Source organism: Orycteropus afer, unplaced genomic scaffold (assembly GCF_000298275.1).
Source record: "Orycteropus afer afer isolate SDZICR_OR568_19922 unplaced genomic scaffold, OryAfe1.0 scaffold00070, whole genome shotgun sequence".
NCBI lineage: Eukaryota > Metazoa > Chordata > Mammalia > Tubulidentata > Orycteropodidae > Orycteropus > Orycteropus afer.
In genome coordinates this window covers 9,127,556-9,145,116 of record NW_006921657.1, presented here as the reverse complement: position 1 = coordinate 9,145,116, position 17,561 = coordinate 9,127,556, and the positions used below count along the sequence as shown (strand labels likewise).

General features: G+C 36.3%; 1 protein-coding gene across 1 annotated transcript in view; it reads left to right on the top strand.

Annotated features, from left to right (window-relative positions):
* The window catches only part of TET1 (tet methylcytosine dioxygenase 1), a 170,978-nt gene extending 154,157 nt beyond the window's left edge, over positions 1 to 16,821 (top strand). Inside the window, exons 10-12 of the mRNA XM_042780920.1 lie at positions 6,008 to 6,145; positions 9,068 to 9,416; positions 15,809 to 16,821. Of these exons, the coding sequence (XP_042636854.1) occupies positions 6,008 to 6,145; positions 9,068 to 9,416; positions 15,809 to 16,821 (1,500 nt within the window). The remainder of the gene's footprint in view (positions 1 to 6,007; positions 6,146 to 9,067; positions 9,417 to 15,808) is intronic.
* Positions 16,822 to 17,561: the final 740 nt, after the last annotated feature.

Genomic DNA, 17,561 nt, shown 5'->3' with positions numbered 1-17,561 from the left:
AAAAAAAAAAAACTCCCTGATGGCACTTATATTCGCAAGTCTATAATTTTTATTTCCAGAAATAAAAATTGTAAAAACAAAAATGCAAGGCTGGTTCAATGTATGAAAATTAATCAATGTAATGTATACCATATTATTGAATAAAGGGCAAAAACCTTGCCATCATCTCTATACAAATAAAAAATATGACAAGACCACAGGGGGCATCAAGCTCTATTGGCAGAACATGGATCTTAAAAGCTTGCAAGCAGCCATCTAGATGCAATGATAGGTCTCTCCTCTCAGAGCAAAGACAAATGAAGAAAACCAAAGATTCATGGAAACAATTAGTCCTCGGGATGGGTACACCTTGCGATCCACAGCCTATATGTCTGTGAGCCCAGAAGAATTAGATGGTGCCCGGCTACCACTGTCAACCACTTGGAGGGGGATATCTATGTTTGAGATCCTGGATAGAGAGGGAGAACAATGTGGAACAAAACTCAAAATCATTTGGAAAAAACGAAAAAGAGACTAGTCCAACATACAATCACCAATTAATATAAACACAAAAACATCACAATGCCTCAGAGACAACAGAGCATCACAGTCCACATAAAGAAGCACGGTAAATCAGGAAAAAAGAAGGGACCAGGATACAAGCCTAAAATGCTGCATTGGAGCTCCCTGAGAAGGAATGAAAAAGAATTGTATTTCGGTATCTCCAATGAATTGAGAGACAGATCAAGGAAAACACAGAGGAAACCTACAACAACTTCAAAAGATGATACAAGAACAAAATGATAAAATAAATGAAAAATTAGAAATGATACAAAATCTACACACAGAAATTCAGAAGATTAACACTAAATTTTCAGATATAGATAAGACATTGAATGGGCAAAGGAGCAGAATTGAATTAATGGAAGAAAAAATTAGGTTGAAGGCAAATACCTGAACACTTCTTTGGAAAGGGATAAATCAGGAAAAGATCAAAACAAAATGAAGAAAGCCAAAGGTTCATGTGGGATACCATCAAAAAGAATAACCTATGTGTAATCAGAATTCCAAAACAAGAAGACACAAATAGAACCACAGGAAAAATTGTCAAAGATTTGTTGGAAGAGAATTTCTCTGGTGTGATAAAAGATTAGAATATATCCATTCTGGAAGTCCAACTACCCCAAACAGGATAGACCCCCCCCAAAAAAATCACCCAGATATATCATCATCAAACTTACCAAAACCAGAGACAAAGGAAGAATCATGAAAGCAGCAGGGAAAAAAACAAAAAGTTACCTACAAGGGGCAACCAATAAGACTAAGCTCGAGTTTCTTGACAGAAACCATGCAGGTAAGAAGACAATGGGATGGTATATATAAAACCCTGAAAGAGAAAAATTTCCAACCAAGAATTATGTACCTAGCAAAACTGTCCCTCAAATATGATGGTGAAATTAGGACATTTCCAGATAAGCAGAAATTATGGGAATTTTTTAAAAGCAGACCAACCTTACAAGAGATAATAAAGGGTGCCCTTTGGATAGAGAACCAACAACAGCCAACAACAACTGACCATTAACACACATGATGATATAACCCAGAAACCAACCCAGCTATGGAAGTATCCAAAGTAAATAAGCCTACAAGATTATAAACAGGGAACCAGAGACATCAATTGACAATGGAAGACAACTACAAACCAAAAAGAGGGAAAAAACTCTGTCATTATAGAACTTCTAGATGGTAGGGAAGTCAAGACAACTACAAGATAGAACAGACTGTTCTAAAATTGGGAAGGAAACTGTAAATCACAGGGTAACCTCAAAGAAAAATGATAAACCTTCACATCAAAAAAGAGGACCAGCATAAATATTCAGCAAATACTAAAACAATAGCAATGAAGGAAGTGATAACATGATTCATAAACAAAATGATCTCAGCATAGAAAATTATATGGAACAAAGAAATCGACACCACGAAAGAGCACATAACAAAAATGACAGCAACAAATTCATATTTGCTGATAATTACATATCTGGCAAATGATTTATCTCTAAGATTTATAGCAGAAGAGTGGATGACCAAACTGTGGTACATATACATAATGGAATGCTATGCAGCACTAAAGAATAATGTAGAGTCTACAAAACACCGCATAATATGGATGAACTTGGAGGACATTATGCTGAGTAAAATAAGTCAATCACAGAAGGACAAATATAGTATTAGTTTATTATTGAGGAGGGTCAAGGAAAGGTTTACATATGGAGGGAAACTTTTTTATTGGTTGCCAAGGGTGGAAGGGGAGGGGAGGGAACACTCCAAGAAAAAAAAGCATTGATCCATGTCACTTTAGTTTTGTGTATTTCACTGTACATAAATTATATTTCAATAAAATGCATTTTTTTAAAAATGGGTGTAGTCCAGCAACTAGTGGCCCTTCTAGATTCTAGATAAATTAAAAATGACAAACATGCACTCCTGGGATGCCAAGAAGTAGGGGCATCTCTGAGGACATTAAAGATAGAAGAAAGAAAAAGGACATGCCAAACAATAGATGGACCTATAAAATGAACAATAAGACTCCTGAGGAAAGTATTCCTCAGAACAATTAACCACAGGAGACCAAAAGGACATCATTTACATCATTAACAGAGCCTAGAAGGCAGGAAGGGACAAGTAAGAAGGAGGAATGGAAATGGGGAACTGAGGTAGGAAGGGGGAAAAGTACTATTACATTAAGGGATTCAAACTAATATCACAAAACAAAATGTGTATAAATTATTGAACAGAAAAATAAGTAAAATAGGCACTGTACAATATAAAGTGGAACATTAAAAAAAAACTCAGCTTACATAATGCTTAATGGTTAAAAGACTTAGTTTTCCATCTAAAGTCAATTACAAGATGAGGATGTTTGCAATTGCCACTTTTATTCAACATTGTATTTATATACATTCACAAAGTACAATCTAAAAATGAAATTAAGAAAATAATTCCAGTTATAATATTATCAAAAATAATAAAATACTTAAGAATAAATTTAACAAATACAGCAATGGTACACTGAAAACTACAAAACATCACTAATAAAAATCAAAGACATCCATGTTCATGGAATGAAAGACAGTATTATTAAGATGACAAACTTCAAAAAGTGAACCTCATGCCATTGAGTTGATTCCAGCTCATGGCCCTATGTGTTACAGAGTAGAACTGCTCTATAGGTTTTCTTGGCTGTAATCTCTATGGAAGTAGATCACCTGGCCTTTCATCTGGAGCCAGTGGATAAGCTGATCCCTAACTACTTGTGCCACCCAGGACTGGCAATACTCCCTACTTTGATCTATAGAGTCAATGCAATTCCTGTCAAAAGTCCCAGCTGCCCCCCCCACACACCTTTTTGGCAGAATTTGGCAACAATTATCCTAAGAATCATATAGAATTGCAAGATATACAGAATAGGTAAACCAATCTTAAAAGGAAGAACAAAGTTGGAATACTCAGAATCTCTGATTTCACATCTTACTACAAAGTTATAGTAATCAAGGTAGTGTGGTACTGACCTAAGACTGGATAGATACAGATCAATAAGATAGAATTGAGACTTTATGGTTAACTGATTTTCAAGATTGCCAAGACAATTCAGTAAGAGGAAAAATATCTTTTCAACAAATGATTCTGGGATATATTTAGGTGCAAAAGTGTTGAAATTGGACCCCTATTTAATGCCATATATAAAAATAAAGTCAAAATGGATCAAAGATCTAAATGTAAGAGCTAAAAGTTAAAATGAAAACTTTTAATTAAAATGAAAACTTTGTGCTTCAAATGATTACCTCCAAGAAAGAGAACCCACAGAATGGAAGGAAATATTTGCAAATTATGTATATGATTAGGGACAGAATATATAAAGAAATCTTAAGTCTGATAAATAAAAAGACAAACCAATTAAAATGAGTAAAGGAATTACACGGACATGTTGCCAAAGAAGATATATAATGCCCACTCAGCACATGAAAAACTACTGAGCATCACAAATCATTAGGAAAGAGCAAATCAAAACCACCATGAGGTACTGCTTCATACCCACTAAGATGGCAGGCAGTAACAGTTGCTGGAGGATGTAGAGAAATTAGAACCTTCATGCATTGCTGGTGGGAATATAGAAGGGTGCAATCACTATGGAAAACAATTTGAACTTCCAGCCTTCTGGTTAGCAGTCAAATGCCTTAGGCACTACAGCACTAGAGCATCCAAGTCAAACACAGAGTTACCATATGACCCAACAATTCTAGGTATATATCCAAGAGAATTAAAAACATATATTCATACCAAAATTTGTACACAAATGTTCATAGTAGTATTTATATAATGGCAAAAAAGTAGAAGTGGCCCAGTGTCCATCAATTCATGAATGGATAAATGATATCTGGTATATCCATACAATAGAATGTTTTTTAGCTATAAAAAGGAATTAAAATACTTACAGATACTACAACATGGATAAACCTTGAAAACATGTTAACTGAAAGAAGGCAGACATAAAAAGCATGAATCCATTTATATGAAATATAAATTCCATTTATATGAAATATAGATTTGGTAAATCCAATCAGACAGAAGATTACTTGTTGCCAGGAACGGGGGGGGCAGGGGTTGTGGAAAATGACTACTAATGGATATGGGGTTTGTTTGTGATGGCTGCCCAAGGATCAGTTTTATGGCATATGAATTATAGCAAAAAAATTCTAAAAGGAATATATTTATAAGGTGCCTATTTTATAATTACTTTGTCATATACGTGTTCTCTTCTATGTTCATAAGTCAGATTTTTAAAAATATCTTTGTTGTTGTTGTTGTTGTTTGCCGTCGAGTCGGCCCCGACTCATAGCGACCCCTCCTTGGGTTTCTGAGGCAGTATCACTACGGAAGTAGGATTGCCCAACCTTCCTTTTGAGGAGTGGCTGGTGGGTTTGAACCACCAGCCATCTGGTGAGCAGTCAAGTACCTTAGGCACTATGCTACCAGAGCTCCTAAAAATATCTTTAGGACTCCTTATTATCTTAATATTCTGATTCTATTTTAAAAATTCCCTAGGGTCTATTAGACCTAATTGCCATCATCAATTCTGATTCACAGCAACCTCATATGTGTGGCAGTAGGCTTCCCTAGGGTTTTCTTCGGTGAGTTTTTGAAAGTAGTTTCCCAGGACTTTCTTCCACATGCCTTCTGAAGGGAATCAAACCACTAAGCTTTTGGTTAGCAGTTGATCACCTTAACCATTTGCATTACCCAGGGACTCCACAAATTAGAATAGAGAGGACTTAAAGACAGAAAATCATATTTTAGAGTAGAAACGTTTAAATAAAGGAAATAAATAAGAAAAACTGAACTAATACTGAAAAGCCACAGTTCTAAACAGAAAGCATTGAAGCTAAATAATGAGAAGCCAAAGAACAACTAAAAGATGAGAAATCTTTCCTGATGATGGAATAAGGAGAACAACCTAAATTATAAGTGCATTTTTTTCACATGTTTAACATAACCTGACATTGATATTATTTACATCTTTAATTTTTTTGTATTTAAATAATATTGTATTAAATTCCAACTTTTACTTTTAGAAATATGCATAAATCTATGTTTTTTAAATGGTTCATGAAATGTAGGCATCTCTATTTTTTATAATCATGGAAAATTCTGTATGTTTTTAATGCATTTTTTTTTCAGTCTTTCTCCCTAATATAACAATTTAGGCTTATCTACTTGTTTATCCATCACTAGTAGGAAGTAATATCCTCACCCTGCCTCCGGTCATAAAGTCATTGATTGCCAAATTCTCAAGTCCTTTAATCCTGAATGTCACCAAGTTACATCTACTCATTATAGCATTACACTATCATCTCAGAACTCAGAAGTCCAAATAGTAACTGAAGGAACTTTGCCAGGAAATTATTTTTCCTCTTTTCCGAAGGTGATTCTTTCTGTCCCTTAAAGCTGTGTCTCATAATTTCTTTTTCAGGTAGAATATGAGCACGTTGCCCGAGAATGTCGGCTTGGCAGCAAGGAAGGTCGGCCTTTTTCTGGGGTCACTGCTTGCCTGGACTTCTGTGCCCATCCTCACAGGGACATTCACAACATGAATAATGGAAGCACTGTGGTATGTACCTGGGAGGCCTTCAATTCCACAGGCTTCATCACTGTGCATTTAGACTGTGGTCCTTGAATACAATTGACTATCGTGGTGACAAATTATGATGTATAAGATTACCTTTAGGCAGCATCTATTAATTTTATTGTCAGTCCATTTCCAAAAACTTACAGAATCTACCTGAAACAAATATTTTATTGAAAGAGTTGAATTATATACCTAATTGTGGTATGTTTACTAGGAGACATGAGTACATGATTATTTAGAACAGCAGTTCTGTGCTGTCAAACTGTTAAGTACAAAGTTGAGCGAGTTACTTAATGTTTCTTTTTGCTATTTGGACCTCAGCATTTTGGGGAGGAAACTGCTAAACTTACCATCTTTTTAATGCATATTGGTTCTTTTATGCCGGTATGTATGGAGTAATATTAATATTTTTTAATATTTTTATTAATACTTAATATTCCAAATTCAACAGAAATATTTGCATTGAGGTTTGCAATGTGTTTATAGATATGTAAATACTCACATATGCATAGCTTGAAGTCAAAATATAAGGCAGAAGAACCAGTAAAAATCATGGAATAGCCTTTGGTCAAGGAAATGACATTGGTTTTTCTCACCTGGTAAAACAAGAGATCATCAGAGAGTGATTGCCTCTATATTTGAACAGTACCAATTTGTTTGACTTGTGTAGAAATTTGGATCCTTCATTAAGACATAAGTACAGGCTCTTACGCTTGGTAAAATGGAGAGTCAACGAAAAAGGTGAAGGCCCTCAACAAGATGGATTGACACAGTGGCTGCAATTATGGCCTCAGGTATAGCAAGCATCATGAGGCTGGCACAGGACTGGGCAGTGTTTTGTTCTGTTGTACACAGGGTTGCTATGAGTCGGAGATGATTCAGTTCCACCTAACAGCAACCTAACAGCAACACAGGCTCTTACAATGTGATCGGAAGTTTGTAAACAAATCTGTCAAAAACCAGCCTCCTTCCTTGTGTAATATGTGACTAATTCACAGGCCAAATAAACTTTTAATTAGTGAAGATGACTGCTCTTCATTAATGCTGATGGTATTCTTTGAGACAAGTATTATTTTCCAAATGTTCAGATTAAATGAATTCGCATCCTAGCTGGAGAGTGATACATCATCATCACTTGTCCTCATTACAGAATATCTATGAACAGGCTGGAGGATGGTCCAGATGAGGTTCAGAGCCCAAACTAAGTTTTTGTTCCTGTTGTCTGTGTTCTTTGACCCTGCTGTTCTGGTTACTTACAGAACAAACTCTTACCCTGGGACTTGTCATCACTCCTAATTTCTTGATCGCTGATATCCTGGATTCTTGAAATTCTACCGCTGACTCTCCTTCCGCCTCATTCCCTTGCCTACTCTGTATATTTATGCTTCCCAATGTCTAATCTTGGTTCCTTTCTTAGTCTCCGTATGAACAAATAGTCTCTGTATGGACAAATAAAAATGACTGAATCAAAAATAGACTGATGGAAGATTCTTATATTCAAAACTTTTTAATAAGTTATTATCAGATTACACTGAGGAGAGTTCAGTATTTCAAGTTTTCCTGGTAAATGTGGATAGATATTGAGAAAACAGTGATACAAAAGAGCTTACCTTGATTTACCAACCTGTATCTTTAAGTTCGTGTATGAAACCTTAACCTCCTTGAAAATAATCTAAATCTGTCCATTTCACCTATTCACATTCTTACAGTATCTCTGCTATCTAAGAAATAACTCTTAGCTCTAGGGAAAAGTCTAATGAGAAATGAAGAAATCATTGGACATATTTTTGATAGATTTTTTAAATAACATTTGAAAAGAATTACAAAATAGAATTATGATTTTATAAAGCAGATTATTCATATTAGCTACCCAAAGCCAGGCATTTTCTGCATATGGTTCTATATTTTCATTTTTCTACAATGAATAAGCATAACTTTTAAAGTAAGAAGCAGGGCTGAAATAGATTATATTTAACAGAAAAAAATTTAAGCTATCTTATTTCAGGTCCAAAAGAAAGGCAGAGAAACTATTTTTTTAACTATTAGTATGAGAATATATGTCTGTAGAAAGAGAAATCTCTCTTGTTCCTCTTCCTTTGCTACTGACACTTCTCAATTTATTTACTGAAGAAAATAAAATTCACCCTGACAAAAAGGGCAGAAAAAAAAAATCTATAAAGAAATCTCACTTAAAAGCAGGAGTGAAAAAGTCTTAAAGCCCAGAAAATTAGAATGTTTCATTATGATCAAGGACCCCTACCCCCACCACGAAGGGATTGTGCCATTAGTTAAATTAAGAAACAGGGTGCTGTGTCGGCAAAAATCCTATCTTTTCAATGTTACTGTTGGTCGATGTCAAGTGGATTCCAACTCATGGTGACCCTATATAGACTAGAACTGCTCCATAGATTTTTCTTGGATGTATTCTTTGGTGGCCTTTTTTTCCATGGTGTTGGTACCTCTGGCTGGGTTCAAACCTCCAACCTTCATGCTATTAGTTGAGTGCAAACCCTTTGCCCTACACAGGGATCTTTCCTCTGTAGTTAATATTTTGTGAGGAGACCGTGAACACAATTCAATAACCATTTCTGAAGTTAAGCATGTGGTAATAATGAGGTACATCTAGAAAAAACTATAATATGTAAACTACAAATAATATTATCATGTACTTATCAAATCAACTCAGAATTATATTGGCTTGCGTTACAAACAACTGATAAGTTATTAGAATTGAATTAGATTTGAGTGGTTTGAAATAGGATATATTTATCTAAAACTAATATACCAACACCTACCAAATGGAAATCCAGATTCTTTTCACAGTGGCGACAAGGCACAGCTAGGAATAACTAATGGTAAATGTCCAGGACCTATATTTCCCATTTCATGTTTTCTTCCTATCAGGTTTGTACTTTAACACGAGAAGATAACCGCTCATTGGGTGTTATTCCTCAAGATGAGCAGCTCCATGTGCTACCTCTTTATAAACTTTCAGACACAGATGAGTTTGGCTCAAGGGAAGGATTGGAAGCAAAGATCAAATCTGGGGCCATCGAGGTCCTCACACCTTGCCGCAAAAAAAGAACACGTTTTACACTGCCTGTTCCTCGTTCTGGGAAGAAGAGAGCAGCAATGATGACAGAAGTGCTTGCTCATAAGATAAGGGCAGTGGAGAAGAAACTCATTCCTCGGATCAAGCGGAAGAATAACTCAACAACAATCAACAGTAAGACTTCATCACTGCCGCTTTTAGGTGAGCCCCTTAGGGAACCTACTAGTTTTCTATTCACAACACTGAGTTGCAGCAGGGTGTGGACTTTCCCTGGTACCTTATTTTTCTCTTTGTTATCTTTGCAGCTCTCTTAGAGATAAGGCATTATGAAAAGAAAAATTTTAGAGAAAAAATTATTCTGGAACCTTTATTATTTTATATATGTGCGAAAAGGAAAAGGCAACCAAAAAATGACCTTTCACTATTTCTTGGTATTTTTTTCTATTTATTCCTTTTTAAAAATTCCTGAATCACCCAAAGCATTAACTTAAGTAATTCAGTCCACAAAAATTACCAAGCACCACTTTGAACTTGGTCTAGGTGTTAGAAATGCAACAGTGAAAGAACAGGAAGGTTGGGCTGTCATATAAGGCTTCACTGGGAATGTGGCATTTGATGGAAATGAGAGTTAGCAATTTTGATCTTTGGAAATATAATGTTCAAGTTGGAAGAGATGACAAGTACAAAGGTCCAGAGGCAGGAATTTACCTTAAATGTTTGAAGTGAACTAACAGGCCAGTGTGGCTAAAGCAGAGTATGAAATAGAGAATTAATAGATATCAGACAGGTAAACCACTTTGAAGACTTTTATTGTGAGTCAGAGAAAAATTACTGGAGATTTCAGAATATAGAAGGACTATGAACTGGCTCAGACATAACACTGGTTGCTAGCTTGAGACTAGAATAAAGGGGACACAGGATAGAAAAGCAGAAAGGCCATAGGAAGCTATCCTACTAACCCAGGAGAAATATGATGAGACTTGGACCAGGAGGATTCCTAATGAGGTGGAGATGAGAAATGTCTGATCCTTGATACATTTTGAATGTAGAGTCAAAAGGCTTTTTTTAGATAGGTTAAACATGGAATGTAAGAGCAAAGGAAGGGTTACCCTGATGCTGTTAGCCTCGGGAAACTGAAAGGATGCAGCCCTTATCCACTGTGATGAGGAAGGTGGAGAGAAGAGTAGGTTTGAAGAGATAAATGGAGGAGATTAGCTCAGTTTTAGATGTGTCAAGTTCTGGAGGCCTATTAAAACATTCAAGAGGAGATGTTACATAGACATTTTAATAAAAGAATTATTTTTAGTGAAGCAGTCCAGGCTAGATATATCATTTTGGAAGTCAACAGCATACAGATTGTATTTAGAACTATGAGGCTGAATGATTACCACCAACTTAAGGAAGATAGAACAGAAACCCAAGAAGTAGTCATGGCAGTACCCAATTTGGGATAAGAAGGAACCAGCATGAGAGACTGAGAAGATCTGGTGAGGTAGGAGTGAAACTGTTTCAAAGTTGGAGTGATCCAACATGTTAAGTGTTGCTCCTATGTCAAATGAAACAAAGACTGAGATTTGACCATTAGATGTGAAGGTTATTAGGGATAGGGACTCTGCTAGAGAAATGAATGAATGGCATAGGTTCTAAGGAAATGAGACAGATTCTTGAGGCAATTTCCTATAAAGGGGATAAATGGAATGCAGTGAAGATTATAGGGTTGAGAGTGTTTTGTTTTGTTTTTAATGAAAAATTTAAAAATATACAAAGTTCACAAAAGTGTTTAATGAACTTGCCTCTCATCATATACTCGTATCTCAGCTTAAAATTTTTTCAGTACATTCTTGTTTCTTCTATACCTTCACCCAGACCCCTGCCCTTAGATTATATTGACACAAATTACAGAAATCATATCATTTTATATGTGTCACTAAAAGGTAGGGAATCTTTATAACCATAACACTATAAAAATAAACAAGAAAATAAACCAATAATGGCTTAGTACCAATTAGTGTTCACATTTCTCCATATATCTCATAATTGAATTTGTTTTTCAACATTTGGTTTCTTTAAATCAGTATCTATCCAAACAAGGCTACACATTATATTTAGTTGCTATATGGCTTGTCTCTTTTTTAATTTAAAGTTTCTTTTACTCCTCTTTTTTGTTTGTTGGTTTGGTTTGGTTTGCTTTGCTTTTTGCTTTTCATTACAGAATAAACCATTTTGCTGTAGAGACTGATTTTGCTGGTTGCCTTCCTGTATTGTCAGTTAATATGTATACGGTCCCTTCTATTTCCTATAAATTAATGCAGATCTGAAGGTTTGATTAAATTTAGATTTTTGTTTTATTTTGTTTTGTTTTGTTTAATACTGTGGCAAGAATAAGGAGCTCTGGTGATGCTGTGGTTAAAGCACTGGGCTGCTAACCAGAAAGTTGATGGTTCGAACCCACTAGCTGCTCCGCAGGAGAAATATGAGGCAGTCTGCATCTGTAAAGATTTGCTGCCTTGGAAACCTATGGGGTTGTTCTACTCTGCCCTATAGGATCACTCTGAGTTGGAACTGACTTTGATGGCAGTGGTTTTGTTTTGGTTTGGTTTGGTTTTTATTGTGATTTGGGCGAAAATTTACAGAGCAAATTCACTCTCCATACAGTAGTTCACATACACTTTATCTCATGACATTGATTACAATTTACCCCAACGCAACAGCTCCTGTCCCACTTCCTCCCAATAGTTACCTCTTCCCTGTGTCCATCCCTCCATGTACTCCTGCCTCCTGAGCTGTCTCCCTGTGCATAAACAGCCCTTTTTTCTCCCATGATTGCTCTCTCCAAGGAGTGTATCTACCTCAGGTAAATATTCAACTCCCATGCCTGTCTTTTGTTTGGCTGGAAGCCAAAGGTGTGGTTCAATTCCAGACCTGAAGGGCACCTAGGGGCCATAGTCTCAGTGGTTCCACCAGGCTCTATTACACCAGCAAACCTGGTCCCCCCCTTTTTTTTTTTGCTCCAAATGATTTTGAATTTTGTTCCACATTGTTCTCCCTCTCTATCAAGGATCTTCTACATAGATTCCCCCTCTGAGTGGTTGACAGTGGTAGCGAGGCACCATCTAGTTCTTCTAGTCTCATAGTCATATAAGCTGCAGATCGCATGGTGTACTGGTCACTAAGACTAATTGCTTCCATGAATCTTTGGTTTTCTTCATTCTTCTTAGCTCTGGATGAGGAGAGACTCATTGTTACATCTAGATGGCTGCTTGCAAGCTTTTAAGATCCAAGTCACTACTCGCCATAATAGGAGGTGGAACAATGTTTTGTGTATCATGTTATGCCAATTGAGCTTGATGTCCCCTACAACTGTGGTCCCAAGCCCACAGGTTCAACTATGATGGCAGTGGTTTTTATGGCAAGAATACTAATGGTGTTTTGTACACTCCTATTGCACCACAACAGGAAGCAAGTAATGTCTGAGGGTCTCTCTTTGTAATATTTAGGTTGATCTATGGGTCAATGTGTTGTCAACCTGATCACTTACAATATCCCCTATAGGTTTTGTACCTAATGGTTTTAGAAACACCTATGATCATTGTCTAGATCTATTCTTTCAGTAGAACTAACAAACTTTTGTTCTGTTTTTAGTTGTTAGTTGATCTTTTTAAAACAAACAATACTGTCTTTATCAGTAACTTACTAATTCTGAGGTATAGAGTTCATACTCCCAGGGAAATGAGGATAAAGGCCCAGTTATTTACCTTTAGTCAGTAATTTTCAGCATACTAATTAGTTCTCAAGTATCTTCCAATGTGATCAATTTTTTTAAAAAATTAATAGGATTATGGTCTCATGGATTTTACCATCATTTATATTGCAGTGTATTTTTGGAGTGTATATGTGTTTAAATTTTAAAATGCTTTAAAATACTCAAATTATCCCATCTATAGTCACTAGAAACCCTTTCATATTGGCTTCTGAGTTCTTTTGTCACTCTGATTGTGTGATGATTTTATTGGTCCCTAGTACAAGATGTTCAAAGTTCATCTTATACATTGCCTGCCCCATCTAATGTTACCAATTTTTCTAAGGAGAAAAAAATACATCAATTAATACTTATATTCAAACTTGGGATTATACTTCATCTTCACTTCTATGGTTTTTGTATTTGTGAGAGGTTTGCTTTTTTAAGATGTGAGAAATGGCAGGGCGTGTATTGATACACTGCTGAAAAAGATTCTGTAAAGAGAAATATTGAAGATGCAAGATGGGACAATTATCACTCCTTACTTATAACTCCATTTTATAGATATTAAATTTAGGTTTACTTTATGGTTCATATATCTTATTCCATATTTCTTGTAAACAAGTGCAACCAATACTTGCTATCCTGTGTCATTCCCAACAGTATCCTTACATAGAACAAGTGCTGGTTAAATGTAAATCATTTTCAGATGTACTTTTTTGGATATCTTCTTACAGCATATACCCTATTAGTATCCATATGCACAATGCCCTTTTCTGCTCTTACCCATAAGAACTTTTTTGAGGTATATCCAACTCAGCAAAAGACTCATTACTCTTTTTTTTTTATTGTGATTTGGGTGAAAGTTTACAGAGCAAATTCACTTCCCATACAGCAGTTCACATACAGTTTGTCTCATGACATTGAATACAATTCCCCACAATGTAACAGCTCCTTACCCATTTCCTCCCCATAGTTACCTCTTCCCTGTGTCCTTCCCTCCATGTACTCCTGCCCCCTGAGCTGTCTCCCTGTGCATACCTAGCCCTTCTATTCTCCCATGATTGTTATCTCCAAGGAATATATCTACCTAGTGTAAATGTTTACTTCATATTCCTGACTTTTGTTTGGCTGGAAGCCACAGGAGTGGGTTCAGTTCCAGACCTGAAGGGCAGCTAAGATCCATAGTCTCAGTGGTTCCAGCAGGCTCTATCAGACCAGCAAACCTGGTGTCTATTTATTTATTTATTTTCCAAATGATTTTGAGTTTTGTTTCACATTGTTCTCCCATTCTATCCAGGATCTCCTACATAGATCCCCCTCCAAGTGTTTTACCAGTGGTAGCCTGGCACCATCTAATTCTTGTGGTTTCATAGTTGTATAGGCTGAAGACTCATTACTCTTTTAACTCTTCCTTCCCATGATTTCCATTCTGTTGATACTTGACCTCTATAACAATAGATGCAGAATAGAAGCAGTCACAGGTAACAGTACAGGCCTTTCCACGTACCATTACCTGGATCTTATGTATGTTTTCTCTGTAGAAATGAAGAATGGTCATGACACCATGTTATATTGTCTGAGGCAAGAATTGCAGATCTTCTAAAGTAAATCAAAGTTTACTGTCATAGTATTAACTATTTAAAAGCAAGGCAGGTTTTTCACCTTTTCTATTTCTTGATACTAAAAGTTTTGTCTTTTGAAATTCCACCATTTTTTTTCTTAAATTTCAAAGTAATAAAAGTTTCCATTTGACCTGAAATTTGTGTAGATTTAAAGTAGATTATGCACACAAACCAATGTGATAATAATGATCTGCCTGTATAGTAAAAAGGAGAAAGCTTAAATTTGCTCTATTTTTTCTATTTTTTAAAGGGTCACAAATTCCTTATTTCCAACCTAAAATTTTTATATACTTTCCCTTTGATTAATAATTAACTTTGACAGTTAGGATACTTTCATTACCTAGAAATATTTACAAACTATTGCTTATTTTACTTCATAAAAATTTAGATCATGTATTGCCTAAAATGCATCTCTTTAACTGTTATTCTATATTATCACCTAGATAATATTCTAATAGGAGCTCTGGTAGCATAGTGCCTAAAGCAACTGACTGCTAACCAGAAGGCTGGCAGTTCAAACCCACCAGCTACTCCTCGGAAGGAAGATGGGGAAATCTACTTCCGTAGTGATACTGCCTCAGAAACCCAAGGAGGGGTCGCTGTGAGTCGGTTCCAACTCAACGGCACATAACAACAACATTCCAATATATGGTTGTATTATTTACTTCATGGCCAATTAAGTTATTTCTAATATTTTACTATTATCATCAATGAACAGGAGCCCTCATGGCACAATGGTTAAGTGCACAGCTGCCAACTAAAAGGTTAGCAGTTTGAACTCACCAGCTGCTTCATGGGAGAAAAGACCTGGCGGTCTGCTCCCATAGAGATTACAGCCTAGGAAACCCCATATGCGGTTCTCCGCTGTCCTACAACATTACTATTAGTCAGGATCAACTCAGTGGCACATAACAACAACAATCAATGAACATTCTTTTGGCTAAATCTTTGCATTTATTTATGATTATTTTCCAAGGGAAGAACTCTTTAAGGAAAATTGTTAGGTGAACAAGTATACCAAACTACTACAAACTACATATTATGTCTATGTGTGTGTACTGTACTGTGTGTTTTTGACTTGATATAAAATAATACTGAGCAATATTGCCAATATCAGTGTTTTGTTACATTATCCTTTAGACTTCTCCTTAAAAATACTCTTTAAAGACAACAATTACCAACAGTACTTTGTGTTTATCTTCACCTTTGGTGTCCTTTTCTCTGTTTAGGGTGTAAAAACGAGACCTTGCAACCTGAAATAAAAAGTGACACTGAACCACATTTTATCTTCAAAGGTTCAGACAACACTAAAACCTACTCACTGATCCCATCCATTCCTCACCCAGTGAAAGAGGCCAACTTATCTCCAGGCTTCTCCTGGTCCCCTAAGAGTACTTCGGCCACAACAGCTCCATTTAAGAATGATGCAGCAGTCTCCTACAGGTTTTCAGAAAGAAGTAGCAGTCCCCACTGCACAATGCCTTCTGCCAGACTCAGTGGTGCTAATGCAGCTGCTGGGGAAAGCACTGGAATTGCACAGTCTGATGAATCGGCTCCTTTCCCCACCCTGTCTACTCCCACGACAGATTCCCTGGTTTATTCTGAGCCTCCCACTGGTCCAACTGAGCAGCTAACTCCTGATCAGCCAAACCAGGAGCCCTCGTTCATCACCTCTCTTCATGAACTTGCTCCCTTGGTCGTGGAAGAAGATGAGCAGCATTCTGAAGCAGATGAGCCTCTTTCTGATGATCCCCTTTCAGATGATCCCTTGTCACCTGCTGAGGAGAAATTACCCCACATCGATGAGTATTGGTCAGACAGTGAGCATATCTTCTTGGATGCCAATATTGGTGGGGTGGCAATAGCACCTGCCCATGGCTCTGTTTTGATTGAGTGTGCCCGGCGAGAGCTTCATGCTACAACTCCTGTTGAGCATCCAAACCGGAATCATCCTACACGCCTCTCCCTTGTCTTCTACCAGCACAAAAACCTGAATAAGCCTCAACACGGCTTTGAACTAAACAAAATTAAATTTGAGGCTAAAGAGGCTAAGAATAAGAAAACTAAGACTTCAGAGCAGAAAGACCAGGCAGCTAATGAAGGTCCTGAACTGTCCCCTGAAGTTAATGAATTGAACCAAATTCCGTCTCATAAAGCATTAACATTAACCCATGATAATGTTGTCACCGTGTCCCCTTATGCTCTCACACATGTTGCAGGGCCCTATAACCATTGGGTCTGAAAGCTTTCCCCCCCTTCTTAATGCCTTTGCTAGTGCAGTGTATTTTTTCAAGGTGCTGTTAAAAGAAAGTCATGTTGTCGTTTACTGTCTTCATCTCACCCATTTGAAGCTGAGGTAAAAAAAAAATGGGGTGGGGATTTCTTAACTGTGATTATATTTTGACAATTGGTAGAAAGTGCACATTTTAAGCAAAAATTAAAATTTTATAGTTTTAAATACATAAAGAAATGTTTTGGTTAGGTGTTAACCTTGATAGAATCACTCAGTTTGGTGCTTTAAATTAAGTCTGTTTACTATCGAACAAGAGTCATTTTTAGAGGATTTTAACAGGTTCATGTTCTATGATGTAAAATCAAGATACACAGTGTTAACTCTACACAGCTCCTGGTGCTGAACCACATCCACACAGTTAAAAATAAGCTGAAATTATTATTTTATGGTGCCATTGTTCCAACATCTTCCAATCATTGCTAGAAAATTGGCATATTCCTTTGAAATAAACCAATGAAATGTTTTCTCTTAAAATACTTCTGCATAAAATAATTCATTGTTGTTAGTAATGGTTGGAGGCTGTTCATAAATTGTAAATATATATTTTAAAAGCACTTTCTATTTTTAAAAGTAACTTGAAATAGTATAAGAATCCCATTGTCTATTGTTTGTGCATATTTGCATACAAGAGAAATTTATTCTTGCTGTGTAGAGTTCCATCTTGTTAACTGCAGTATGTATTCTAATCA